The sequence below is a fragment of the Sminthopsis crassicaudata genome, chromosome 1, assembly GCF_048593235.1.
Source record: "Sminthopsis crassicaudata isolate SCR6 chromosome 1, ASM4859323v1, whole genome shotgun sequence".
Classification (NCBI taxonomy): Eukaryota; Metazoa; Chordata; class Mammalia; order Dasyuromorphia; family Dasyuridae; genus Sminthopsis; species Sminthopsis crassicaudata.
The window spans coordinates 115,178,525-115,205,466 of NC_133617.1; the positions used below are offsets into that span (position 1 = coordinate 115,178,525).

Below are 26,942 nucleotides of genomic sequence, written 5' to 3' on the forward strand. Positions count from 1 at the left end.
GAGCTATTGCCCAGATCTGCTTACTCCTAAACCATTGCCATCCTTTCTACTATATATTGCTAGTCATCTAGCCTACATGTTGATCAAGAAAGTTTCTCACTTTGACCATGAATCATATTTTCCAACCTTGATGTTCTGTAGCAGAAGTTGAGCAATGTAGAATGTGACAAATGGAAAGATGAATTTAAATACTAATATGAAAGAGGAGTTTTACTGAAGCCAAGTAAAAACAGATTGTGACAAACAAGATCAGCTTGGTCCATTGGCAACATAAAATCTTAACAGATTTCAAGTTTTCCTTTCTCCTTCTGCAATTCAACATTAATTATGTGTATCGTGTATGTCTTTTCACCCTAGTGTCATCCCTCATGAGCGAAGAATTTTAACAATACTGCAGTGGCTTACCCTTCCTGATAATGAAAGGTAATTTTTTCATCCTTTTCCATTTTTCTCTCTTTCTTGTAAATTTCCATTTTAGATGTGAATTACATGGAACACTAGATGGAACATTAAGCCAGGATTCCAGCCAATGTTTGGTATTATTAATGTTGTGTGGCTCTTAGTCTTAACTATGTCACAGGTTCCTTAAGAGGGATAGAATGGGCTTTGATTATCAAAGAACATTTAATTTCATGGATTAAGACCAACTATTTATCCTATTAATTGTAACCCAGCTTAAATAAATCAGGAGCTTTGGGAAATGTACAAACAGCACCCTAAGGGTTGAGATAATGTCAAGATTTAATTGTGACTTTAATAAAGAATTCTTAAATGATACAGCTTCCATAGTCCTTGTGAGTTTTCCTAGGGCCATGTACTCTCTTGGCTGTTGCCTGGTGCCCTTCACCACATGTATTCTGATAACTTAATAAAGTTACGGAGTGACTAATTGCTAAATTGTGTTGTGGGGACAGGGAGGAATGGGAACTGATGAAAGTAAAACTCATGAGTTTTCCATAATAGAAACCATGGTTGGGAGGTTAATTAACTTCATTTGAAGGGATATTTTGCTGGGTCATGAGAGGACATTTGTTATGTTTGGGGTTTGGAGAGATATTCTGACGCCCACTCTTTCTTGTAGGCCTTCTGTCTATGCCTTCTATTCTGAACAGCCAGATGCAGCTGGACACAAATATGGCCCATTTGGCCCTGAGGTTAGTATATTCATAATCTGCCTAACAGGGACAGAGGTATCACTAAACTACACTCTGTTCTTCCTCTGTAATACCCAATTCAGTTTTTAGGCAAAGCAACATGGTAGATTTATAGGAGTAGTGTTATCTATGTTGTTGGTTTATAACCAAAAATGTTTTAAAATCAAGCTCACTTGACTTGATTTTTAAGTTGTATGTCTCTCATGAAGAGGTTTAGGTCAGATTGTGTTTAAAAAAAAAGTCTTAAAATTAGTATTGTAAAAAGTGGGGAATAATCTAGTTCTGATACTTGGAGTGATGTATATAGCTAAATATGTAAAAGCTCCATGATTTCTTTACATTGTGGGGTAATTCCCAGTGTAGGGGCTCCTTGTATCTGCAATTCAGCTATTATAGTTGAACTTACCCAGATGATATAGATAATGTCAGAGACAGAATTGGAACCTATCTTCCTGGTTCTGTGCTCAGACTTTATCTAAAACACTATGTTGCCTCTGTACTATCAAGTATATGATTTGAAAATGAGTGCTTTTAATCCTTAGATTTAAGGTGCAAAGGAATGTGAAGATGAAAAAGACACTTGAAAAATACTTTGTAGGAATTTAAACTTTCAAAGATTGAATCTGATAACAAAAATGTAATAATCACAGTTACATAATTAGAGGAATTTGTAATGTATTGGATAGAGAGCTGGCCTAAGGAGCTAGGAAGGCCTAGCTCAAATTCAACTTTGTTTATGACCTTGGGCAATTTTGTTTAATGTCTCAGTGACCCAGACCACTCTCTAAAACTATAAGTTTCAGAAAAGCTGCTTTACTTGCGTTGGCAAGAGGAAGCTGCTTCACCACAGAGTTCCCTAATCTAGCAAAATCATAGGTTTAGTCCCTATCCCCTTAAAATTAAAAAGTACTTTATATACACAATTTCATTTGATCTTCACAACAGCCCTGTGAGGTAGATAAGTACATATTGGCCTTGTATTATGAATGAAGAAATTGAAGTGTGGAAAAGTTCAATGATTTCTCAATGGCCAAATGGTTCATTTGTGGCAAAGCTGGGATTCCAACCTAGTTCTTCTGATGCGAAGTCTGGTATTTCCACTACATTGTAGCTTTCAATGGGACTCAATAAATATTTGTTAAAATAGTATATACTTCCATACTTATTGAATAGCTGGAATAAACTGATTTGGATCGAAAGTTAGAGGGTAGAGAAGGGAGGCATTGATAAAGAATGGTTATAGTTGGGTAACCAAAACTGTTTTTAAGACGAATAAAATACTCTTAAACTAAAGACAGTTTTAAATTGGAATTAATCTATCTGAGAGCTGTGTCAATCCTCTCTTTTTAGGTACCCAGGAATTTTGATTGTAGACTTTCTCTTTTTTACAAGGCCTATCAATATAACTTATAAGAGGAGGCTGTGAGGTATTTTTGGGTGGCACTTGGGTGTCAAATAATGCTTTACACTGGTATTTCAGTATATACATTTTCTAAAATCTGTGAATTTTTGCAAATTTAACCATTTTGATGTATTTGTGGTTTTCTACTCCTCTACCTTCATTTAGGGTTGTGAGTTTTTTTGTTTGTTTTTCTGAGAATCTAATATTTTATTTACATTGCAGACTCTTTGAAAATGTTTGTTTTTGGAGAATGGTAGATTCTCTGATATTCCACAAAAAATGCTATGAATAAAACCATGCTCACATCATTTAGAATAGGAATGGATTAGCAGTGTATTAATGATGGCAAGAAAATATATTATTATTCTCATTTTACAGATGTGGAAATGTCAGAGTGCTTAATTGAATTGTGCAAGATTACAAACTAAAAGGCATTCAGACTTCATGAATGCAAGATAGGTGGCTGTCTCATTCTTAAGAAGCCTAGATAACAAATGATTAAGATTGTCATCAACATGCATAAAGTTTGTTTGACCTCCCAGTATTTAACTGGGTAAGACTGTTCAAATATTAGTTCTACATTTTAAGAGATAGTTCAATAAGTGAAGGAATTGACAAAGACTTTTATAAGAATTTTACCCATGTGATATGAAAAACTAAAATAATTTAGCAAAATTTGTCTTCTGTTGACTATGTGCTTTGGATTCAAGATAATAGCAAATGAATGTTGTCTTCTCGTAATATACTTTTAAAAGTATTTTGTGGTTCATCTAAGGAATTGATGAAGTGAAGGATCTTTATGAGGTAAAGTATGATTTTGTACTTTCAAATAGAAGAATGATTATGGAAAATGAATTTGAAGTTAGATCTGGCCAAAACCACCCTGGAATGCAATTCTGAAATTCAAGTAGGCACTTTGACTACAAGTTATCAAGGTTTCCATGAAAAAGATAATTACTCTGTCAAACTTTGTACTCTTGCAGTAAGATTTTGTTCCTGGTTTCACAGTGTACTAGTGAATGTTCAAAAATGTGCTTGCTTTTGGAATCCCGCGATCTCTCTTTTATCTTCTGTGCTTCCTCAGTGACACTCTGGTAGGTTGCCCTTCCAGGTCGAGAGGCAGAGCTTTGGCTGACTAGTTACTACTATCTTCCTCAGTGGCCTAGCATACTTTTGAAAGCAGGGTCAATAGCCCTCTTTTGTCTCCATCCTCAATAACCTTAGGCTAATTCTTTTCAAGTCAGGCTAGAGAATGGCTGGTTAATGAGAATTTAGCTTTCTTCTCCCTCTAACTTTGGAAGGAAGAAACTTATGCAACATAATCATTGGACAAAAACTTGTTCCAACTAAAACCTATTCTTGCTGCTCCTCTAACATGCTATCTTGGAATGACTCTTGGGAGTCTTCAGAATGTTTAGGTCTCTTGCAAATGGCCTGGAGTCTGATGGGCAGATTGAGCTCTTGCTGAATGTGTTTGGGAACCATGAAATGAGAAACTCCTATTTTTCCTTCTTGCTACTCTTCTCATTGGGACTTGCCTGAAAGCTTGAAGCATTTTAAAAACCAAAGTCTGTGGGGCTGTGCCTTCCAAAATCTCCAATCATAAGAGGGATGAGTGGCAAACAGAATCTCCTTTTGCAACTGCTTTTCCTGAAAATGATAAATTAGCATGGCAGATTCTCCCTGCCTCCCTAGATACACTAACATAATTCTTCTCCCCTCTTGCATTCAAATGTCTCTGTGACCAGCCCAACCAAGACAAATCAGTCAGTCAGCCCTAAAATAAATGGAATTTTAAATTCACTTTTGTAGCACCAATAAAATAGGAGTCCCACTTTTCTCTAGTGATTAGGAGTCCCTAAAGATCGGTTAACTACTATTATTCTCTCAATTATCAGAAACAAATTTCCATAGCTATTCTCCACTGATGTCTGACTCCTGACCCCCAATTCCCCAAAGAAGATAGTTTTTGGTAGAAAATATTTAAGTAGATTATTTTATCCAGAGATCATCAGAAATTAAAAGTGTTTAATGATTTTTGTCTTATAATGCCCCCAATTTGAAAACAGACGTTTTGATATATTAAAAATGTTTTATTAATTCCCTCTGACCTTCTAAGGATAAGATACAGAGGCTATAATAACAGCCACATATGCTTTATTCTGTAGTTCTTATATACTATATTTAGCTTACCTCAATACTTCTTTAAGACTAAAAATAAGTTTTTTGCCTCTATGGCTAATTTCACCCTTTGGATGTTTTTTGTTGATATTTGTCAATAAGGGTGACTATTATCATAAAAGGTACCTACTAGATTTTAGATTGGGTCCCACCCTATGTGAATCTTAGATTATGTATAGATTATAGATTTAGTTAGAATGGACCCTAAAGGTCATTTAGTCCCACCCTCTTAATTATATGAGTTGAGATTTGAAGGGAGATCCTCCATCTCCAAATCCAGTATTCTTTCCATTTTGCCATAATGCTTTCCACATAGCAATGACCATTGACTTCTTTAAAGAAGATGGTTCTTGGTAATTGAGCTGATATCTAGGAGATATCAGAAGTCAAAAGGGGTTAATGAATAATTTCTCTGATAATTTTCCTAATTTCAAAAGAAAAAATTTGGAACTTAAAAAACCCAGCATTCAGATGAACCAGTTATCCAGAGATGGGACTTTTTTTTTTTTTTTTTTTTTTTAATAACTTAGGGAATCCTTCACAGACTCTGAAAATATTAGCTAATTGATATGACCAGTTGAGGATTTTTTTTTTTCTCTAACTTCCCCTATAATTTCCTCTGTAAAGTTGGCATCCTTTGCTAACATAAACCCATATGGGTATTCATAAAATGGGCTCCTGAAGTTCATTTCAATTACAGATTCCCTTTATACTCATGCTCTTAGTGCAAAAGCTGCTACCCTGCCAGCAAGAACAATTTAGGGTTCCTCTCTGCAAGAGATCCTTAAATTGTCCCTTGTACCAATTTCCTTATCATCTATGAAGCCTTTCTTTCTTCCACCAAATGGCAAAGGGTTGTACGCTCTGCCCCTGGGGGATGACAGGCTTCTTCTGAGTCCAGACATCTCTCTCCGCCAGTACAGGAGAGTAGTTTTGGCTCCCCTCTTACTCCGGCTAAGAGACCTAAGAGGAAGCTAACTCCTAAGAGGAGACAGGAAAGACCAGTTGCTTCTCCAAAGAAACGAAGAGGAAAATTACATAGGATGACCCATTATGCTGCGGAAGCCCGTCGGGATAAAGTAAGTTGATCTGTTGTTCCAAAGCTTTATGTCAGGAAGACCAGAGTTAAAGCTCTCCTTGTTACCTTAGAATTTTAGAATGGTAGTACTACTTCCTGGTTGGGGAGTAAGCCCAAAAGTTTTATTTATTTTCAGGGTCCATTTGGCTTTCAGAGTCCAAAGAATCTGGTACATAAAGCTGTCTTCCTGCTTTTGAGAGTTACCATGAAAAGCTTACTTGAAGGACCTTTTTGAATTCCAATCAAGTTAGAAAAGCACGTTTCTCACCTTGCTTCTACCAAAAAAAAAGAATCAGCATCTGACTTCGAAAAACATATTCAGAAAACCATTGCTTTGAGTTGAAGCATTTCACAATTGCTCCAATTTAAAGCCTCTGACAAAAGGGACTTTCCAAGTTTTCTTCCCAGAGGAAATTATTACTTGCTCAATCTTAAATAATGACATCCTTCTAACAGGGAGGGAAGGAGGAAGACACCAAGAATAGTTTGATTTCAAAAGGGAAAAACTCCTTAAAACAGTTGACTTAAATAATTTGGCAACTTTTTAACTCAACAGACTTTCAGGTTAGAATCTGAAGGATAGAGACAATAATAAAGGATAAAGACAATAATAAAGGATAAATAAGAGAGAGTATTTTTGGTATAATCTTGCATTGATGGGTAATATCTACATTGCAGGACATCTGAAGTAGCCCAAAGATTTAGATTTTTTTGTTTGTCCATGAAACCTCAAACTTTTTTGAGTTAATGCATCATAAACAGCAAAGTCCAAACTTAATTTTATTTATCTATATCTGTATTCTTGGCACTCTTTGGAGGGAAGAAGAATTCTTTACTGCCACTGATGGCAGCAACAATGACTTGGCAAACTCTCCATATTTAGTTCCTTTTTCTTTAGATAACTGTTTCAGGCAGGGTTTTCTCAGAAGGACATTATCAGTCAGCACATCTGGGAGTATCTGGAGTTCTTTCCTCAGGTTTCAGGGTGAAACATTCAGTGACATGTGTTTTGGAACAGAATTTCAGATACCGAATCCCATCTTGAAAAACTAAATCTTGTCAGTACAGCTGGTTTAGGAAAAGTCTTACTTAATCTAAGGAGATACTACTAGAATATAGTTTTTAGATAGTATGAAATAAGTATATTATTTGAATGAAAATGATATCCATATAATATCTTGTGATATTTCAAAAGTTGTATAAGTTTATCTAAGTAATAAAATTGGTAAAACATATTATCATGTATATGTTTGAGAACTTGTCTGAAAAACATAATGTTAAATAATTGAAGTTGAAAGAAGCCAGACCCACATGCAAATAGATTAAAAGTTTGAAAGGAAGAATAGGGTAAGAGATCAAATTGGGATCCTTTCCCTTAGAAAACATCCTTTGGAGAAGTAGGCATTGAATCTCCTTTTAAATAGGATAAGCAAAAACCCATATAAAAATTCCAAACATTTACTTTTATTTAAAACTACTGATAAGGTCATGGTTTAAAGCTGAAAGATACTTTTTAAAGTCATTTAGTCTAATACCTTCATTTTATAGTCATCTAAATGGTAACCCAGAAAGCCAAAAAAGAAACCCTGAAACCCAATTCAGAGTTGGCTTTTCTTGACTCCTACGTCCAATCAGCATCATGGCTCTTAAGGAATACATTATATTTTGAAAATAAAGCAGAAAGAATTTTCATGTCAAAATGATTATACTACATATTTTTAGAAAATCTTCCACTGTTAGCATTCCCTTCTTTTCATGAAAATCATATTGAAGCTCTTTGGAAAGTTGTATGGATATCATTGTTAATAATGTCCTGGTTCCTATGTCATGATAACTTAGATGCTGTAGTAAACACCTGCCATTCTTAGAATACCTTCACTTCAATAAGCATTAAGTACCTACCATACACCATATTCTTTCTTTGGTGCTGAGATTTTTTTAAAAAATAACTTTGCTCTACTCTTTTGTTGATCTTATTCCTGGTTTCTATCTCTCATGGTCCCTTGGGAGCTTTAAATGTTTAGCTATTTCTGTTCATCTCTAAAAGAATATATTTTAAAAAACTCTTCTTTGAAAAATAAGAATCAGTTTATCTTTAAAAACAAAAATTGCTTCCTTATAATTAATTCATGTGTATGTATTTTTATGCACACAGTATATATGTGTATGAAGTAATGAAGTAAATTAATCCTAATTTCTCTAAAAATTATTGGGAAAATTTTCCTAGCCAAAGCTCTGCCTCTTGATAATGAAGGTTACCCTCCAGAATTTTCTAAGGAAGGAGATCAGTGAGAAAAAAGGAAAGCAGAGAAACAAGATTTGACTTGGTTGTTCTTCAAAATTTCTTTACAGATGACAAATCCTCTGAGGGAAATTGACAAAACTGTGGGACAGTTAATGGATGGACTGAAACAACTGAAACTGCATCGTTGTGTTAATGTCATCTTTGTTGGAGATCATGGTAAAGTCTTTCCTCCCATATGTTATATTTTTAAAGAGGACATCTTAGTTAATTAGTCAAACCCAGAAAATATGTGATAATTATTTCTATATGCTGCTCTTAAATATGGACTATAATTCTAATATGAGAGAAGGATCTTTAAAGGGAATCCTCCCCACAAAACCTTCCAGTATTTAAATGTATTCTTCATGTAATTATAATTGACATTTTTTCCCATCTTCTCATCTTTTTGTGTTTTCCCATCACATATAGTTTTTGCCCATTAAAAAATCTGTCATAGAGGCATAACCAATTATATTCAAGGAATTTTCTTTGCTTCTTTTAATTTTTCATGGATACCACTGCAGAACTTGGTCTATCTGTTATTTTATACTCTGTTTACATAACTGTTCCCCCCACCTTCTCTGGTTATACAGGTCCACACAATAAAATCTTCTAGGATATTTCTTATAGATTCTAAATAATTATGCAAAATCACCACATGTATACCATTTTACTATATGAAAGAGTTTTTATATTTCTTCCAGCTCAAAGATGTTTCATTTATTTTTATTCCTAATCTTCAGCTTCATCATGTTTGTTGTTATTCTTTTACTGACAGAAGATTTAGACTATATTTAGTTTTTGCATGAACCATTTTTGGGGAAATGATGCATTATCTTTCCTTTTATCATGTACTAAGTAGGTACTATATTCATTTTAATCTAAAACATAGTCTTGTTTTTATTTTTATAACATGTTAAGTACTATTCTAAAAATCTCAATTCATCTCTGAAAATGTGCTATATATGTGTGTGTGTATTATGTATATATATGTATATATATATGTATAAATATACATATAATATATATGTATAAATATATATATATTGAGAGAGAGAGAGAGAGAGAGAGAGAGAGAGAGAGAGAGAGAGAGAGAGAGAGAGAGCGAGAGCGCGTGTGCATGCAATAGGATGGTGAGAAAGTGCTTTCCCATTATAGGCAAGTATGTCAATAATAACCTCATGTAGAAAAGGGATTTGACTAGTATTATTTGGTCCAAAAAGGAGGACTGGGTAAAAATTGTATGTATAAATTTAAGCTTGCTGTCAGGAAAAACTATCTAAAAATTAATTCTATGCAAAAGTCTGGGGAGGTTATCTCTTACTTTTAAATAGAGTCTACACTACCATTTGTTGGGGATGTTGTAGAAAGAATTCATGTTCAGAGCCAGATCGAATTAAATGACATCTGAGGCTTCTTCCAATTCTGATATTCTATGATTCTATAAAGATCCTGGTACAATAAAGATGACTATAGAAGTAAGAAGACAAAATGGCTATTCTCACTCAGTCCTTGAGGGAGGTAGTATAAATGGAAATAGAAATGAAAAATTCTGTACCTTACCAACCTATGATCTCTAATAGACTTTCTATGAAATCTATGATGGCCTGAATAATAGTATAATGCAGAGTTGTATTATTTAAAATTTTAATCAACAATTTGGATAAAGACATAGTATATTTATCAAAACTACAAATAACAGTAACTCTTCTTCTTGCTGTGTACAATGTTCTCTTGGTTCTACTCACTTCACTCAGCATCAGTTCATGTAGGTCTCTCCAGGCCTGAAATCATCCTGCTGATCATTTCTTATAGAATCATAATATTCCATCACTTTCATATATCATGAAACTTATTCAGCCATTCCCCAACTGAGGGACCTCCACTCAATTCCCAGTTCCTTGCCACTACAAAAAGAGCTGTTATGAGTATTTTTGCATATGTGAGTCCTCTTCTCCTTTTTATGATCTCTTTGGGACACAGGCCCAGTAGAGACATAGCTATATCAAAGAGTATATACACAGTTTGATAGTCCTTTGGGCATAGTTCCAAATTGCTCTACACAATGGTTGGATCAGTTCACAACTTCACTACCAACGTATAGTATCCCAGTTTTCCCACATCCCCTTCAGCATTTATCATGATCTTTTCCTGTCATCTTAGCCAATCTGAGAGATATAAAGTAGTACCTCAGAGTTATCTTAATTTACATGAGTTATCTTAATTTACATTTCTCTAATCAATAGAAATTTAGAGCATTTTTGCATATAACTAGAAATGACTTTAATTTTTTCATCTGGAAATTGTTCATATCTTTTGACCATTTATTAATTGAGGAATGGATTGTTTATAAATCTGTTAATTATTTCATTTAGTTTTTTTTAAAGTTAACTTTTTAGGATCTTCTAGATAAAGCATCATGTCATCTGCAAACGCTGATAATTTTATTTTCTCATTCCCAATGCTTATTTCAATTTTTTTTCTTGTGATATTGCTATAGCAAGCATTTCTAATAAAACATTAGTGTTGATGATAATGCACAACCTTGTTTCACCACTCATTTTCAATAATAGTTTCTCTTGATTTTAGATAATACTATTTATCATTTTTAAGGAAAAATCTATTATTTCTCTGCTTTGTAGTACTTATTTATTTTTATAAGAATGGGTATTATATTTTGTCAAAAGTATTTCCTGGATTTATTGAAAGAATAATTTGATTTTTGTTATTGATATAGCCATTTTTTATCTTTACAATTTTCTTTGTATTGAACCGGACCTACAATCCTAATATAAACTCAGACTGGTCATAGTGTATAATTTTTTGTGATATATTGCTGTATATCTCTGCTAATATTTTGTTTAAATTATTTGCATCTATATTCATTAGAGAAATTAGACTATAGTTTTCTTTCTCTGATTTGACTCTCCCTGAGTTATGTATCAAGACCATTTTTGCCTTATAGAAGGATTTTGGAAAGACTTCTTTACCCTTCCTCTCAATATTTTATTGGTAATAATCTTAATTAAATGTTTTATAGAATTTACTTGTAAATCATTTGCTCCTAGTTTTTCTAAGGAAAAGAAAATAAGAGAGCAAATGATTTACAAGTAAATTCTATAAAACATTTAATTTTTCCTTAAATTTATTGTTGTAAATTGATTCTTCAACATAGGTATGCTATTTCCTTTTCTTTCTTTCTTTCTTTCTTCTTTCTTTCTTTCTTTCTTTCTTTCTTTCTTTCTTTCTTTCTTTCTTTCTTTCTTTCTTTCTTTCTTCCTTTCTTTCTTTCTTTCTTTCTCCTTTCTTTCTTCCTTTCTTTCTTTCTTTCTTTCCTTCTTTCTTTCTTTCTTTCCTTCTTTCTTTCCTTCTTTCTTTCTTTCTTTCTTTCCTTCTTTCTTTCTTTCTTTCCTTCTTTCTTTCCTTCTTTCTTTCCTTCTTTCTTTCTTTCTTTTCCTTCTTTTTCTTTCTTTCTTTCTTTCTTTCTTTCTTTCTTTCTTTCTTTCTTTCTTTCTTTCTTTCTTTCTTTCTTTCTCTCTTTCTTTCTTTCTTTCTCTCTTTCTTTCTCTCTTTCTTTCTTTCTCTCTCTCTCTCTTTCTTTCTTTCTTTCTCTCTCTCTCTTTCTTTGTTTCTCTCTTTCTTTCTCTCTTTCTCTCTCTCTTTTTTCTTTCCTTCCTTCCTTCCTTCCTTCCTTCCTTCCTTCCTTCCTTCCTTCCTTCCTTCCTTCCTTCCTTCCTTCCTTCCTTCCTTCCTTCCTTCCTTCCTTCCTTCCTTCCTTCCTTCCTTCCTTCCTTCCTTCCTTCCTTCCTTCCTTCCTTTCTTTTTCTCCATCTCTTGTTGAAGAGTCCATTTTTCTTCTGATTACTGCTTCCTTTAATCTATTCTTTCTTTTATTCCCTCTTCATTTTCTCTTATCCCTTTTCCCTCCTATTTCTCTCTTGGGTAAGATGAATTCCTGTACCCATGCATTGTGAATATATATTGAACCATATATTCTTCTTTGAATCAGTTCAGGTGACCATGAGGTTCAAGCAATTCTCATACTCTGCCCCCACACTATCCTCTCTTATTATATAAATTCTTCCTTGTATGCCCATTTATTTGAGCCAATTTTCCCCAATCTTCCTCTCGCTACTCTCTTTCCCAGTTCATTTATTTCCTTTACCAGTCAATTTTCCTTTTAAGATCATCTTAGATTAGTAGAATCATATCCAGGGCCTCTGTCCAATTACACACCCCTCTGAGAGCCCCAGTAATGTTAAAGTTCTGAGAAGTTACATGTCCTTTCCTTGTACAAAAAATGTAAACAGTTTAACCTTAATTAGTCCACTTATGGTTTCTTATTCATGTTTACCTTTTTTATGCTTCTTTTGAACTCCATGTTTGGTGTACAATTTCAGACCTGATCTTCAATCTCAGCACTCTTCATTGTACCATCCCTGGACACTACCACTCTTTACCACTGCTTCTTCTGTTTTGGCCAGCCCCAAACCCAGTGTTGGCATATTTATCTATCTATCTTTCTAAGCTTCTCTGAGCTGGAAGAATGATTCACTATGACCTTTTCTTGGTTTTCCAGATCAGAATTCAGTTTGGCATATTTTCTGGATGGTAGAGAAAGTATGTTGGGTGAACTAAGCAAAAATGCTGACTCATTCTACCATCTTCACTCCAAAGAGATTCTCACACACATAGACACACACATTATCCACCCCCCCACTCCAAGCAAGCTACAGTTAAAAAAAGATATATTTATATATACATATGAAGATATATACATACACACACACACACACACACACACAAACCCCACATATACATGTCTTTCCTATCCCTGCTGACTCTTTCATTAAATTCTGCTACATAATTTAATCCCCCCCACACTTGTCTCCTTCCCTCATCCTTTGCTTCCTCATCCACCTATCCCTCTCCTCCTTATTTCTTTATAGATTTTCAAGGGTGCTAAATTCTTCATGGTATATATGTAGTGTAGCCTGTTAAACTCATGCCTGATGTGAATAGGTTTTCAGAACTATGAGCCTTCCTCTCCTCTCTAATGCTTCTGTATAAGATGATTACAATTTTTACCTTTACTCTGCCAATCTTTCTTTTGAGCTTATCCTATTGTTGATGTAAATCTTAAACATAAAGTATACATTTCCCATATAAAAAAATTTGTCCATGTTTACACAGTTTGTTCATGTTTAATTCCCTAGAATTCCTCTTTGCTATTGATTCTTATATGTTAAAATTTCTGTTAATTTTGGGTTTGGTTGACAGAAAGTCCTGAAAATCTGCAAATTTTTAAAATTAATTTTATAATTATACATTTTTGACAGTATATATGCATGAGTAATTTTTTTTTATAACATTATTCCTTGTATTCATTTTTCCAGATTTTCCCCTCCCTCTCTCTACTCCCTACCCTAGATGACAGGCAATCTCATACATTTTACATGTGTTACAGTATAACCTAGATATAATATATGTGTGTAAATCCAATTTTCTTGTTGCACGTTAAGTATTGGATACCAAAGGTATAAGTAACCTGGGTAGATAGACAGTAGTGCTAATATTTTACATTCAATTCCCAGTGTTTCTTCTCTGGGTATAGTTGTTTCTGTCCATCATTGATCAACTGCTAGTGAGTTGGATCTTCTTTATATTGAAGATATCCACTTCCATCAGAATACATCTTCATACAATATTGTTGTTGAAGTGTACAGTGATCTTCAGGTACTGCTCATTTCACTCAGCATCAGTTCATGCAAGTCTCTCCAAGCCTTTCTGAATTCATCCTACTGGTCATTTCTTACAGAGCAATATTATTCCATAGCCTTCATATACCATAATTTACCCAACCATTCTCCAATTGATGGACATCCATTCATCTTCCAGTTTCTAGCCACTACGAAAAGAGCTGCTACAAACATTTTGGCACACACAGGTCCCTTTCCCCTCTTTAGTATTTCTTTGGGATATAAGCCCAGTAAGTAGTAGCGCTGCTGGATCAAAGGGTATGCACAGTTTGATAACTTTTTGGGCATAATTCCAGATTGCTCTCCAGAATGGCTGGATTCTTTCGCAACTCCACCAGCAATGTATTAGTGTCCCAGTTTTCCCACATCCCCTCCAACATTTATCATTATTTGTTCCTGTCATCTTAGCCAATCTGACAGGTGTGTAGTGATATCTCAGAGTTGTCTTAATTTGCATTTCTCTGATCAATAGTGATTTGGAACACTTTCATAGGAGTGGATATAGTTTCAATTTCATTATCTGAGAATTATCTGTTCATATCCTTTGACCATTTATCAATTGGAGAATGGTTTGATTTCTTATAAATTAGGATCAATTCTTTATATACTTTGGAAATGAGACCTTTATCAGAACCTTTAACTGTAAAAATATTTTCCCAATTTGTTACTTCCCTTCTAATCTTGTTTGAATTAGTATCGTTTGTACAGAAACTTTTTAGTTTGATGTAATCAAAATCTTCTATTTTGTGATCAATAATGATCTCTAGTTCTTCTCTAGTTATAAATTCCTTCCTCCTCCACAGGTCTGAGAGGTAGACTATCCTCTGTTCCTCTAATCTATTTATGATCTCATTTTTTATGCCTAAATCATGGACCCATTTTGATCTTATTTTGGTATATGGTGTTAAGTGTAGATCCATATCTAATTTCTGGCATACTAATTTCCAGTTTTCCCAACAGTTTTTTTCAAATAATGAATTTTTTTATCCTTAATGTTGGTATCTTTGGGTTTATCAAACACTAGATTGCTATAGTTGTACCCTTTTTTGTCCTTTGTACCTAATCTGTTCCACTGATCAACGGGTTTATTTCTTAGCCAATACCAAATGGTTTTGGTGACTGCTGCTATATAATATAGCTTTAGATCAGGTATACCTAGACCACCTTCATCTGACCTTTTTTTTAATTAATTCTCTTGAAATTCTTGACCTTTTATTCTTCCATATGAACTTTGTTGTTATTTTTTCTAGGTCACTAAAATAGTTTCTTGGGAGTCTGATTGGTATAGCACTAAATAGATTAGTTTGGGGAGTATTGTTATCTTTATTATATTCGCTTGGCCTATCCCTGAGCACTGGATGTCTTTCCAATTATTTAAATCTGACTTTATTTTTGTGGCAAGTGTTTTGTAATTTTGCTCATATAATTCCTGACTTTTCTTTGGTAGATGGATTCCCAAATATTTTATAGTCTCCACATTTGTTTGGAATGGAATTTCTCTTTGTATCTCTTGCTGTTGCATTTTGTTTGTGATATATAAAAATGCTGAGGATTTATGTGGATTTAGAAAATCTGCAAATTTGATTGAATTGTCTGTGTTTTCTCATTCAAAATTATAGATAATTTTGCTGGGTATGATGTTTTTGGCCACAGGCATAGTTCTTTTGCTTGTCTGTAGATATGATCCCAAGATCTGCAGTCTTTTATTGAAGCTGCTGTATTTGAATTGCTTTTTCTTGTTTCTTGCAAAATTTTCTCTTATTTTGGGGGTTTCAAAAGTTGGCAGTGATATTCCTATGTGTTTTCTACAAAGGATTTTTTTGAAATGGTAATTGGTGGATTTTTTTCTATTTCTACTTTCCCCTCATGTTCAATCATTCTAGGACAATTTTCTAGGATTATTTCCTGAATTATTGTGTTAAGGTTCTCTTTTTGGTCACAACTTTCTGTCAGTCCAATTATTCTTATATTTTCTCTTCTTGATCTGTTCTCTAGATCTATTGTTTTCTTATGAAATGTTTCACATTCCATTTTATTTTCTCATTCTTTATAATGTTTTGTTATTTTTTAATCTCTCATAGTTCCACTGGCTTCCCCTTGCCCAATTCTAATTTTCAAAGAGTTATTTTCATCTTTGAAATTCAACTTTCTTTTTAAATTGATTAACTTTTAAAAAATTATAATCTTCTTGTTTTTCTTGGATGATTCTGATTTCTTTCTTTAGTTTTTCCTCAAAGTTTCTCATTTAATTTTTGAATTCTTTTTTGAGTTCTATAAATTCTCTCTGGGCAGGGAGCCATTTCACATTACTCTTTGGAGTAGAAGCTTTTTTTTTTTTTTTTTTTTTTAACTAAAATGTCCTCCTCTGAAGATGAATCCAGATCTTTCCCCGTTCCCATATTATGTTTCAAAGGTGGGTTCTTTCTTCCTAGCTGGTTTGTGTTTTTTTAAACAGAGTATTAATGCAAGCACCTCTAATCATGGAGTGGGAGGATGGTGCCTGAAGTTTCTCTTCAGATCTCCCTTCTAACCAGAAATTGCAAACCAGGAGCTCCACCCTTTTGCAAGTGCGCATAGCCGCCAATGCCCCTACTTTCACTAGGTGCTGTTCCCTTCTTGCCCTGGGCTGTGTCTCAGCAGCACAGCTGGGCCTACTTCCCACATCAGCCAAGGTTTGCTCAATCTTCCTAGAGACTCAAACCCCCACAGGACAAACAGTCCAGGAGGTGAAAGTCTCTGGGATTCCCGCTGAGGCTCCAGCCACAGCCAAATAGCTCGAGGGATCCCCACTTGATGTTTATAAGGCGTTAGCCTAGGGATGTTTGCATTGCAGACAGCTTCATCCCAGTTTTGTGTCTTTCTTCAGATGTTGTAGGTTTGTATCAGAAGGATCCCTGTCCTGCCCAAAATCTTGGTTTTTCACGAGACCTGTTTGCCCCGAAGTATAATTTTTTGGGGGAGAAATTGAGAGAGCTTGAAATTTACCAACCTACTCTGAAATTTTCCCAGTATCTTCTCCCCAGAGCAATTCTCTTAATCGTAAATGGTATAAGATTACAATAAAGCTAGTGATTTGAATAGATCTTGGGGAATAGGAAAGGGCTGAAGGACTGGAGAAGAACAAATGTTTCAGTTTTCAAAAAGGGAAGAGATTGGTTTCTATAAACTATAAGCTAATAATCTTGAGTTTGATTCTTGGCCAAATTCTTATTTTTAAAAGGAATGGTTTGTGAACATCTAGAAAAGGAAGCAGTAATCACAAAGATAACTTCATCAAAACATAGTGTTAGATTAATCTTAATTCGTCTGTAAAGTAACTGATTTAGACTGATATTTCATGAGATTATAGAGATAGTTTATCTAGACTTTACTGAGGCATCTAAATAAGTCTTTCATGCTATCTTTATGTAAAATACTAAAATGTAAGCTAAGCAGTTGTACAGCTAGGTTAGTTTGGAATTATTTAAATGTTGGATCATAAAAAATGGTCAATATTGACTATGTCAGTTTGGAAGGAAATCTCCAGTGAAGCACAATAAGGGAATATGCTAGATCCTGGGTTATTATTATTATTATTATTTTTTAAACCAGTGACTTACTTGAAGTGTAATATACTTGTCAAATCTGCAAATTATAAAAGACGTGGAGTTACAGCTATCATATTTGAATGTGTGGCCAAATATAAAATACAATTATATAAATTATAAAATATAACATCTTACATAAATTATATTATATAACATATTGCACAAATTATATTAAATTAAATTAAATGGGAACCTATGTAGGACAATGGATAGAATTCCAGGCCTCAAGTCAAGAGGACCCAAATTTAAATTTGACCTCAGACTATAGTTGTCTGTCTCTGGACAAGTGACCTAATGCTGTTTGCCTCAGTTTCCTCATATGTAAAATGAGCTGGAGAAGTAAATGACAAACCATACCAATGTCTTTGCCAATAAAACCCAAATGGGATCATGAAGAGTCAGACAAAATTAAATAATTAAACAGGAATAGCAAAACTAAATAAGAATTATACTTGGGTTCATCAAATGACCTGGTTCCTTAGTTATAGTTATCTATTTTTTCAGTTCCTTGAATGAAGTTTTGTTCAATCATGAATTTAATTCATCAAAGTAAACTACACGTCCTTTTATTATGTCCTTTATATCAATTTCATGTTTATGGCTTATGGAAGATAATTATGGAGTCAGACTAAAAATGAAGCTTAGAAATAATCTAGTCCAGTCCTTACCTGAACAAGAATTCCCTCAACCAACAACCATGGAAATAGTTTTTCTCTTTCTGCTTGATCTCAAATGATGGGGAAACTATTACCTCCTGAGTCTGCACATTTCAGTTTTAGACAGCTCTAATCAGGGGAAACAATTCTTTATTTGATTAGGGAAGAAAACAAGCATCTATATAGTCTTCACTATGTGCCAGATACTTTGCTAAACACTTTTTCCAAGTCTTATCTCATTCTAACTCTGCTATCCAGCTCTTTCCAAACCTACTTCTTGGTCTTTCCTCTAATCAATTGCAACAAAGTGAATCCCTCTTCCATATGATTGTTCTTCAGATACTTAAATAGTTCAGAGTTGTGTAATGTTTTTATGTTTGCAAATTGCCTTACATATATTATTTCATTTAACCATCACTGGGAAATAGGTGCTGTTATTAATTTCAGTTTAAGATGCAGAAACTGAGGCAGACAGAGACTAAATTACTTGTCCCAAGGTCAACCAACTTGTGATTGTCTTAGGCTGGATTTGAACTAAGGTCTTCTTGACCCTATATTCAGTGCTCTATCCATTATAATTTTCTTAAGTTATCATTTCTTAGGATAAGCATGCATAGTTTTTTTCCAACTATGGCACACTTTCTAGTTCTTCTACTAGCCTACTTACAGGTTGTCTTCTTCTGGCCACATTTAAGTTTATATCTCAATGTTATGATCTATGTCTGTCTGTCTGTCTGTCTGTCTCTCTCTCTCTCTATATATATATATATAACTATATCTATATCTAGATATCTACATATCTACATATGAATATGTGCATCAATTTCCTGTTCTTCCTCTGGGGAGAATTCACTTGACTGTTATCAGTATGTACACATATACATATGTACCATTACATATGTGTATACCTGTGTATGATGACAACAGTTAAGAGTTCCGCCCATGAAGGGCAGAACATGAAATAAGTATTATAAGTTTTGTCTCCTCTCCTATCAGTAAATTTACCTTCTCTCTTAACTACAATTGCCAGTTCTCTGTTCTTATTACAGTGTTTACAACCTTGCTGGAACAGTTACTCTGTTCTACAATTAGAGAAGCAGCTCTCAGCTCATTTGGTCTGGAGTAGGCATTTTTTTTTCTGTTTTGTTCTGTCAACATTATTCTGTCAGTAATATCCAAGGCCACCTACTGAGACACTTAGTTGTTTGGTGATTATATATACTCAAAGCAGGAGTTATGTTTGAGAGATAATTTAAAAGGGACATTTTGTAAAAGACACACAGAACTATGTCTTCTAGTTATTTCTCTCCCTGCCCCTCTTTTCTGATTCCTCCCCCATTCCCCTTGCTGCCTCAATATCAGGAAATCTTTATGGTAATTTGGATTAAAAAATAGGTCTTTCTTAGACAACAGAAGTAGCATCAGTGTCAGCTGGTTTTTATCATGGGATTGGAATACTTATTTCTTTCTGTCTCTCTCCCCCCCTTCACTTGGTTTTTTGACCTGTAATGATGATTGTAATGATGATTCTTTTTAAACATTCAAATATGAGTAAAGAGATTGTTTCTTAAGAAAATCTGATTCTATGGAACAGAAATCAGTATTTTTAAATTAAGGAACTATTTTGTCAAATACCCTCTGCTTCCCTTTCCCCTCCTTCCCAATAAGTGGTTTGGAAAGAACTCTTAAGATTCTTGAATAAGCTTTGCTTATAAGTTCATAGTACAATTTAAATTTGCATCTTACTTGTCTCCCTGACATTTTTTTCCTTTCTTTCTGCAGGAATGGAGGATGTCACATGTGAAAGGACAGAGTTTTTGAGCTCCTATCTGACTAATGTAGATGATATTATATTGGTGCCTGGAGCCCTGGGAAGGATTCGTCCTAAGTCTACTAATAATGCAAAATGTGAGTTGGCATTTAAGACATGGTTATCTTGTAGCTAATATTCTGGAGAACCCTTGTCTTCTGAGCAACTATAATTAATTACATTTCAAATTTTATAAATTGCTATCTTGTATTTTTACAACATCATTATTTCCAAATACATTGTATCTTTCTCCTTTAGGTGGGTAGTGGATAGAATGCTAGGCTAGGAATTAGGAAACCCTAGCTTTTTTCAATCATATTTTAATTTTTCAGCTATATTTAAAGATAATTTTCAGCATTCATTTTTTGCAAAATTTTGAGTTCCGAATTTTTTCTCCTTCTTTCCCTTACCTCCTCTCTCCCCAAGACAGCAAGCAATCAGATAATAGGTTATATATTCAATCATTTTAAACAGATTTCCATATTTGTCTTAAGACCTGAGTTCTAATCCTTCTTTAAACACTTATAACTATATCATGCTGAGCATGTCAATTAACTGCCTTGTTTTCCTTATCTTTAAAATTAGAGGATTCGATTCAGTTACTTCTAAGTTTCTTTCCAGCTTTCAGGTTTTAATTCGTTATCCCTCTCTCATGTCCTCACCAGATAACCATTCTCTGTAGCAAAAGAATTAATTACTTATTGATAAAGCTTGCTCCTCCCTGACTTTCCCACCAAAGTGAGTCCAAAGCACTTTATAGACTTAATAGACCCTTCTGCTGAAATTTTAGATCCCTCCAGTCTGGTCAGAAATCAGCTTCTGACCTATGTAAAACTGGTTGGCAAAGGCCAGAAGGAAAACCCATTAATGCCTGGGGAAGTGGTGGCTGTTTTGAAGATGAGGAGTAACGGGAAAATGATCATGACTCACCATGCCACTTAAGTTACAGCTTTCAGGATGGGAAATGCTACAGTCAGACAAAACTTTTAAACTTGTAGGCTCCAGGGGATTTTGGATGATTCCTCCCTAACTGAAGACTTTTAAAGTTGGCATTTTGTTTATTTGTAGAAATGGTCCTTTTAGAAAAGATATACATTTAAAAAATAATAAGAAGTTAGAAAGGGGCAGCTAAATGATGCAGTGGATAGAGCACTAGCTGTGGAGTCAGGAGGATCTGAATTCAAATCCATCCTCAGACACTTAACACTTACTAGCTGTGTGACTCTAAGCAAGTAACTTAATCCCAACTGCCTCACAAAAAAAAGAACCTATAAAAGGTAAACATTGAGATCTTTGTAGACTTTAGAGAAGATTCTCTCCCAACAACAACAAAACACACATCTATCAAGAAACAGCAAATGAATGGAGTAGGAATAGATTCTGGGAAGGAGGAGGAGGAAGTGATATGAAGTGGAAAGAACTTTTGATTGGGAGTCATAAGGCCTGGGTTCAAATATCGATTCTAGTACTTAACTACCTGTGCCATATTGGGCTAGTCAGGTACCCTCTTTGGGTCTTTCTGTTAATTTTTCTTATCTGTAAGATAAGGGAGTCAGATAAGGTGACCTCCAAAGTCTTTTTAAATTCTAGTTCCATGATTCTGAAAAGGGAGTTAGTTCATCATGTAACAGGGAACAGGGACTAAGACTGAGCACTAAAAAAGTTGTCGATCTTCTGCCTCCACTTTTTGTCCCTCTTCCTAGCTTCCTTAAAAACATTTCAGGTATTCAGTGTGCTCCTCTCTCTCATTTTTCTGAAAGAATAGTTTGAAACTAAATTTTTGTCTAATGTCTCCCAGAGAGAAGAACATACATGGGTAATCTTTTCTGTCATAGGTATTCTTATCTTATTTTAGCATGAAAGATTTTCCTCTAAGGTTGAATAGCTGGGGAGATGTGTTTTATAAGAATGAACTTTTATAAATTGGTGTCCCAGAGATCACATATGGTAGCTTATTTCATTCATATATAGATCAGCCATTCTAAAGGAGTCCTTGGTCTTTTGTTTCATAGAATTTCAGGAGTTTTAATTCTGAACAATTGCATTACTTTTGGTTTTTAGTCTCCTTTAGCCATTAGAAGATAGAATCTGGTATATTGAGGTCACACAAATTAACACTATTAAGGCTTTAAATTTTCCCTTTAAAAAAAGAAGACAGGAGTATCTCAGAAGAACAATTGAAAGTTAAAGGAAACTTTTTTTTTCATAATCTAGTGTCAATTAAAAGTGGCATGAATATTATCCTGTGAAATTTGTACTTTAGCATCTCATAATGGGGCTCAAGGCTTACAGAGTAATCCTGAGTATATAGAAATTGACAAATGGAGGACATTTTTTGCCCCAAATATCTCAGTTTTCTGTACTTGTTTCTTGTACTGAGAATGTAATTTAGTGGGTTAAGCACTGGATTTAGACTCTGGAAGATGACTTCAGATCTTGCTTGAGACTTAATATTTGTGCTGTTCTGGGCAAATCATTTAGCCAAAATGATGCCTTAGTTTTCTTATCTGTAAAATAAGAAGGTTGGACTTTATGACCTCCAAAGTACCTTCTAGTTTTTATGTGTATTATCCTAAGACCCTAAGTCATTTTAAAGGGGGGGGAAAGCCAAAGTACAAGGAGAATTCTAAAACCCCAAACTCTTTGTTCACTTTATAAACAACCTTTATTACATCATTGAGTGTTTTCCAGGATAAGTTTATGGTCTTGGCTAGCATCATCCTTTGTTTAATGATAGTGAAAATAAAAGAGGATGGTGTATGTGTATGAAATCTATAATTAGATCTAGTGTTATTGAAAAAACAAACAAACTTTGTTTTCAACATTAACTTTAATGGATTAAAGAACCCTCACCTTTGAGATGAACAAAGTGTATCTGTTATAAAAAAATACAAATCATTATGAAATCATATTTTAAAAGTTCTTTCAGATTTACTTTATAATATGAAATGAGTTGTGTATGACTCCTTAAGCATATAGAAGAGCTCCCATTTAGAAGATATTGTATATTCTGCAAAGTCCTTTCTTCTCTTTAAGGTGGATAATTCAAAGTATCATTTCCCCCAGTTGCCAAAAAAATGAAACTAAGATTCAGATATGTGATTTCTCCAGAGTATCAGAGTTTGTAAGATTTCCTTCTCAGTTCCAGTTTGGGGGAAGTGAGTTTGTTGTTGTGTATCAGCATTGAGAAGGTGTTAATTTGTGTACCAACAATGAGATACTTGCCTCTAGGGAATTTTTTTTTTTTTTAATTTCTTACTTTAGAATTTGCCTTATTTCTTCACCTTAACTTCCTTTTGATTTACTATATTTATCCCTTCCACATTGAGACTTTCCACATCCCCACTGTGATATATTGTGGGTCAGTGTAAGAAATTAAATGGTAATTCTGGGGGAGTTTTGTAGAATCCTAGATGACACGTGAAGGACAGCAGATGGCACAGAAAAAGCTTAGGAACTCAGAAATGCATAAAATATATGTAGAATATTGTAGAATATCAATACAATAATAATTCAGGCTTCTTCTCTGATATGAAGAGAAGGCCAAACATTTTCACATGGATTTTCCAGATCAGGGAGGGTGGAGTTGATGCTCCTCCCCTAACTCTGAAAATGTAAAAGGGATAACATTATAAACAGAGGAAGTTGTTTTCTTGAAGAGATTAATGAATGCGTGTACATATATATACACATAATATTTTATTTCTGCTTCACTATAGCATCAAAGGGAAAAAAAATTTTCTGGAGAGAAGAGGAGAGTAGTAATTATGTGATATTTTAAAGATATTTCTTTCTTTTTCCTCTTAAACAGATGATCCCCGAACTATTATCGCCAATCTCACTGTGAGTATCTATGATTTGTAGACTTCTGTTCTCTAGGTGGATTTCTTATGTTCATTTCATGTGCTGGGGCAGACATTTCTCATAGCTTTCCATGCCATTCAGTGTTTGTTGATCTGAAAGGTTTTATGACCTTCTGGACCATGGGCAGCTGGAGGCTCTACAAGAGTCTTGGCAACAGCCTGAACCAAGTAAATTTATTTGCTTCATCCATTAGAAATATAAAGTAATCATTCACAATAAAACAAATATTTGCTTCTACTCCAAAATATGCCCTTTTCCATCTTTTCTTAATCCAGTAAATGAATAAAAAAAATGAACATACATACATATATCTACATATATACATGTAATAATAAGTATTTACTCCAAAGCAGAGGTTTCAAACATGAAGCCATGACCCATCACTCTCCCAAGTATAGTCAAAATCAGATTAGAAAGTAATTGGGAAATATTTAGCAAAAAAAAAAAAACCCCACAGAGAATATTATATTTTAAGACTAAATCAAGGAAAATCCATAGATTGTTGCCCTTCTATTTCTACTTGAGTTTGACTTGAAAAAAAGTTTATTATTTCTTTTCTTGTGAAACAACTTTTAAAATTAAGACTTTTTTTTCCTTTGGGAAATATTCTTTAGTCTAAATATTGAAGGTTTTTTATTTTCCTGAAATCATGTCATCTTTGCATATGAGCCAGACAGATTGTAATAGCAAATGAATAAAAATGAAATTGGCCATTTTTTATCTTTCTATGACAACTAATTATTTTAGTAAAGATCTGAATAATTTTCCCCTAATAGCATTATATTAAGCTAATGGTCAAAGAAATTTCAAATGTAGCTTTAATGTAGATTTCAGTGGCACCCTCCAGCTGCCCATGGTCCAGAAGGTCATAAAACCTTTCAGATAAACAAACACTGAATGGCATGGAAAGCTATGAGAAATATCTGTCCCAACATGGAATTTATAATTGAGTTTTTTAATGCCAATATTATCTGGCTTATAATAGAAAGGTATAAGCTAAGGGAGATGCATTTGTTGCACAGTGGGCACAAAGCTGGGTCTTGAAAACAAAAAGCTATACTGGATGCATGATTCTGAATGAGTGTCCACCTCACCAGCCTCGTATCTACCACTCATACTAGCTCTGTAAGAGTTGATGCTTTCAAGAGAAGATAGTTTGAGTCTTAGAGAATTGCCTAAATTATTGAAATTATTAAATATGAAGTGGGTTAGATTATTTTTTTCAGTCACATAGACGATATATAGCAGAAGTCACACTTGAATCCAGATCTTTCTGCTTGTGAAGGTGGCTTTTTAGATATCATGCCAAAGTTGCCTTCAGGTTTGCTCAAGAAATAATTGTTGGAAGGAGATGGTTGTCATCAAACCTTCCTCATCCTCCTGTCAAATTGTAAGAGATATTTTATCTGCCATTTGTATCAATGGGTGCTTCTGATGCTTTTTAACCCCCAAGTGTTCCAGTGCCAAAATTATTTGAGAAACACTCAGAATACTTTTTGAACTTGTTTGTTTTGGGGTGGTTTAAAATCTGATTGGGGTAAATGAGTCCATAGATTTCTTACTCATCCATGGCATGCTCTAAGTAAAGTTTCAGTTCAACTAAGGTTCCTGTAACTTATACCATGAAATCCACATCTCCCTCACTTGCATTTCAGTGTAAAAAGCAAGACCAGCATTTTAAACCTTACTTGAAACAGAACCTTCCCAAACGTCTGCACTATGCTAATAACAGAAGAATTGAGGACATCCACCTGCTGGTGGATAGAAGATGGCATGTTGCAAGGTAACCTAGTTATTATTCCCCCTTCTTCCTTTCTTATTGACTTTTGGGCAATTGAAGCTCTTGAAAGTTACTAACTAGAGAAAGGAGCTAGATTAGGAAAACAAAATTTTACTTAGAAGGAATTCTATTCCAAATATGCTAGATTGGCAGTTGAAATGCTCTCCTTTTCCTCATTTTCATTCCCTTTTTTTCTGCCTTCTCTGTCTTTTCTATTCCTTTCCCTTACTTTTTTCTTTCCCACTTTTCCTCTCCCTTTATACCCTCTCTTCTCCTCGCCCTCTCTTTCTTTACCTCATCTCCTTTCCGCATTTTCTCTCCTTTCTGTTCTCTTCCTCTCTCCATCTTCATCCTTCCATCTCTTTCTTACCCTCTCTCCATCTCTTCTCTCAATCTCCCATCTCTCTTTATCATATTCTCCTTATCTTCATTGACTTTTTAGACTTTACATCTTTCTGAGATTTTTTCTAATCAAAAGAAGTGCCAGAAACTTGCCCTAAGAAATTGGGTTGATTCAGTCTGAGTTGAAAGCAAGACAAAACTTTGATCTATGGTAGTATTTATAGAGGACTTTGGCACTTTTTGTTAATGCTTTGCATCTCTCTTTTTGGTCACCATTTAAAAAAATGGGTCTGAGATATTTTACCCATAGAACTTCTTTGGCAAAAGAAAATATTTTTACACAATAGAAAAAAAAGGAATCTGAATTTTTTTTTTTATTTTGGGGGGATTTGTTAATAGTTGGCCACTGTTGGTATTTGATATCAAATAAATTATCTATTGATTTTGGCTCAAACAGCCTCCAAAGAGTTAATCATTTGAGAGAGTTATCCATCTACACACAAACCTGCCAGCAGCATCTTCTGCTGAGACAGATATGGATTTTTCCACTCCTCCCAGTTCCAACTTTCTATGGTATTTTAAAACATCTGTTGCTGTTTTTGCAGAGCTTTGGCCTCCTTAAAAAAAAGAAACACACACACACACACACACACACACACACACACACACACACACACACACACAATGCTTCAATGAATAAGTCAACATTTATTGAACACCCATTGTGTATGTAGAGCCCTCTGCCATTGATAGCAACAAAGGAAGGAGATAAATTTCCTGCCTTTGAGAAGCTTACAATCTCATGGGTGAGAGTGGGATTACAAATGGCAGAATCGTATTAACATATAATTATAACTGTGCAGAGATGTACATGAATGTTAAGTGTGTAGAGGTTGTTAGTGGGGGATGGATGACGGCCAGGCACTATGGGAGGGATAGAGGCTCAGTAAGAATACTCTAGGGAATTTTTATGGACGAGTTACCAAAGAAATGAGGAACAAGTGTTGGCTGAGAGGATCTGGGAGACTGTTCTTGGGGAGGGTGG

At 34.3% G+C, this 26,942-nt stretch overlaps 1 protein-coding gene across 6 annotated transcripts in view; it reads left to right on the forward strand.

Moving 5' to 3' along the window:
* The window catches only part of ENPP2 (ectonucleotide pyrophosphatase/phosphodiesterase 2), a 174,273-nt gene that overhangs the window by 103,800 nt on the left and 43,531 nt on the right, over positions 1 to 26,942 (forward strand). For all 6 annotated transcript variants that reach the window (XM_074266551.1, XM_074266553.1, XM_074266552.1 and 3 more), the window contains 6 exons: positions 358 to 423; positions 1,082 to 1,154; positions 8,168 to 8,276; positions 19,884 to 20,009; positions 23,723 to 23,754; positions 25,431 to 25,558. In XM_074266551.1, the coding sequence (XP_074122652.1) occupies positions 358 to 423; positions 1,082 to 1,154; positions 8,168 to 8,276; positions 19,884 to 20,009; positions 23,723 to 23,754; positions 25,431 to 25,558 (534 nt within the window). The remainder of the gene's footprint in view (positions 1 to 357; positions 424 to 1,081; positions 1,155 to 8,167; positions 8,277 to 19,883; positions 20,010 to 23,722; positions 23,755 to 25,430; positions 25,559 to 26,942) is intronic.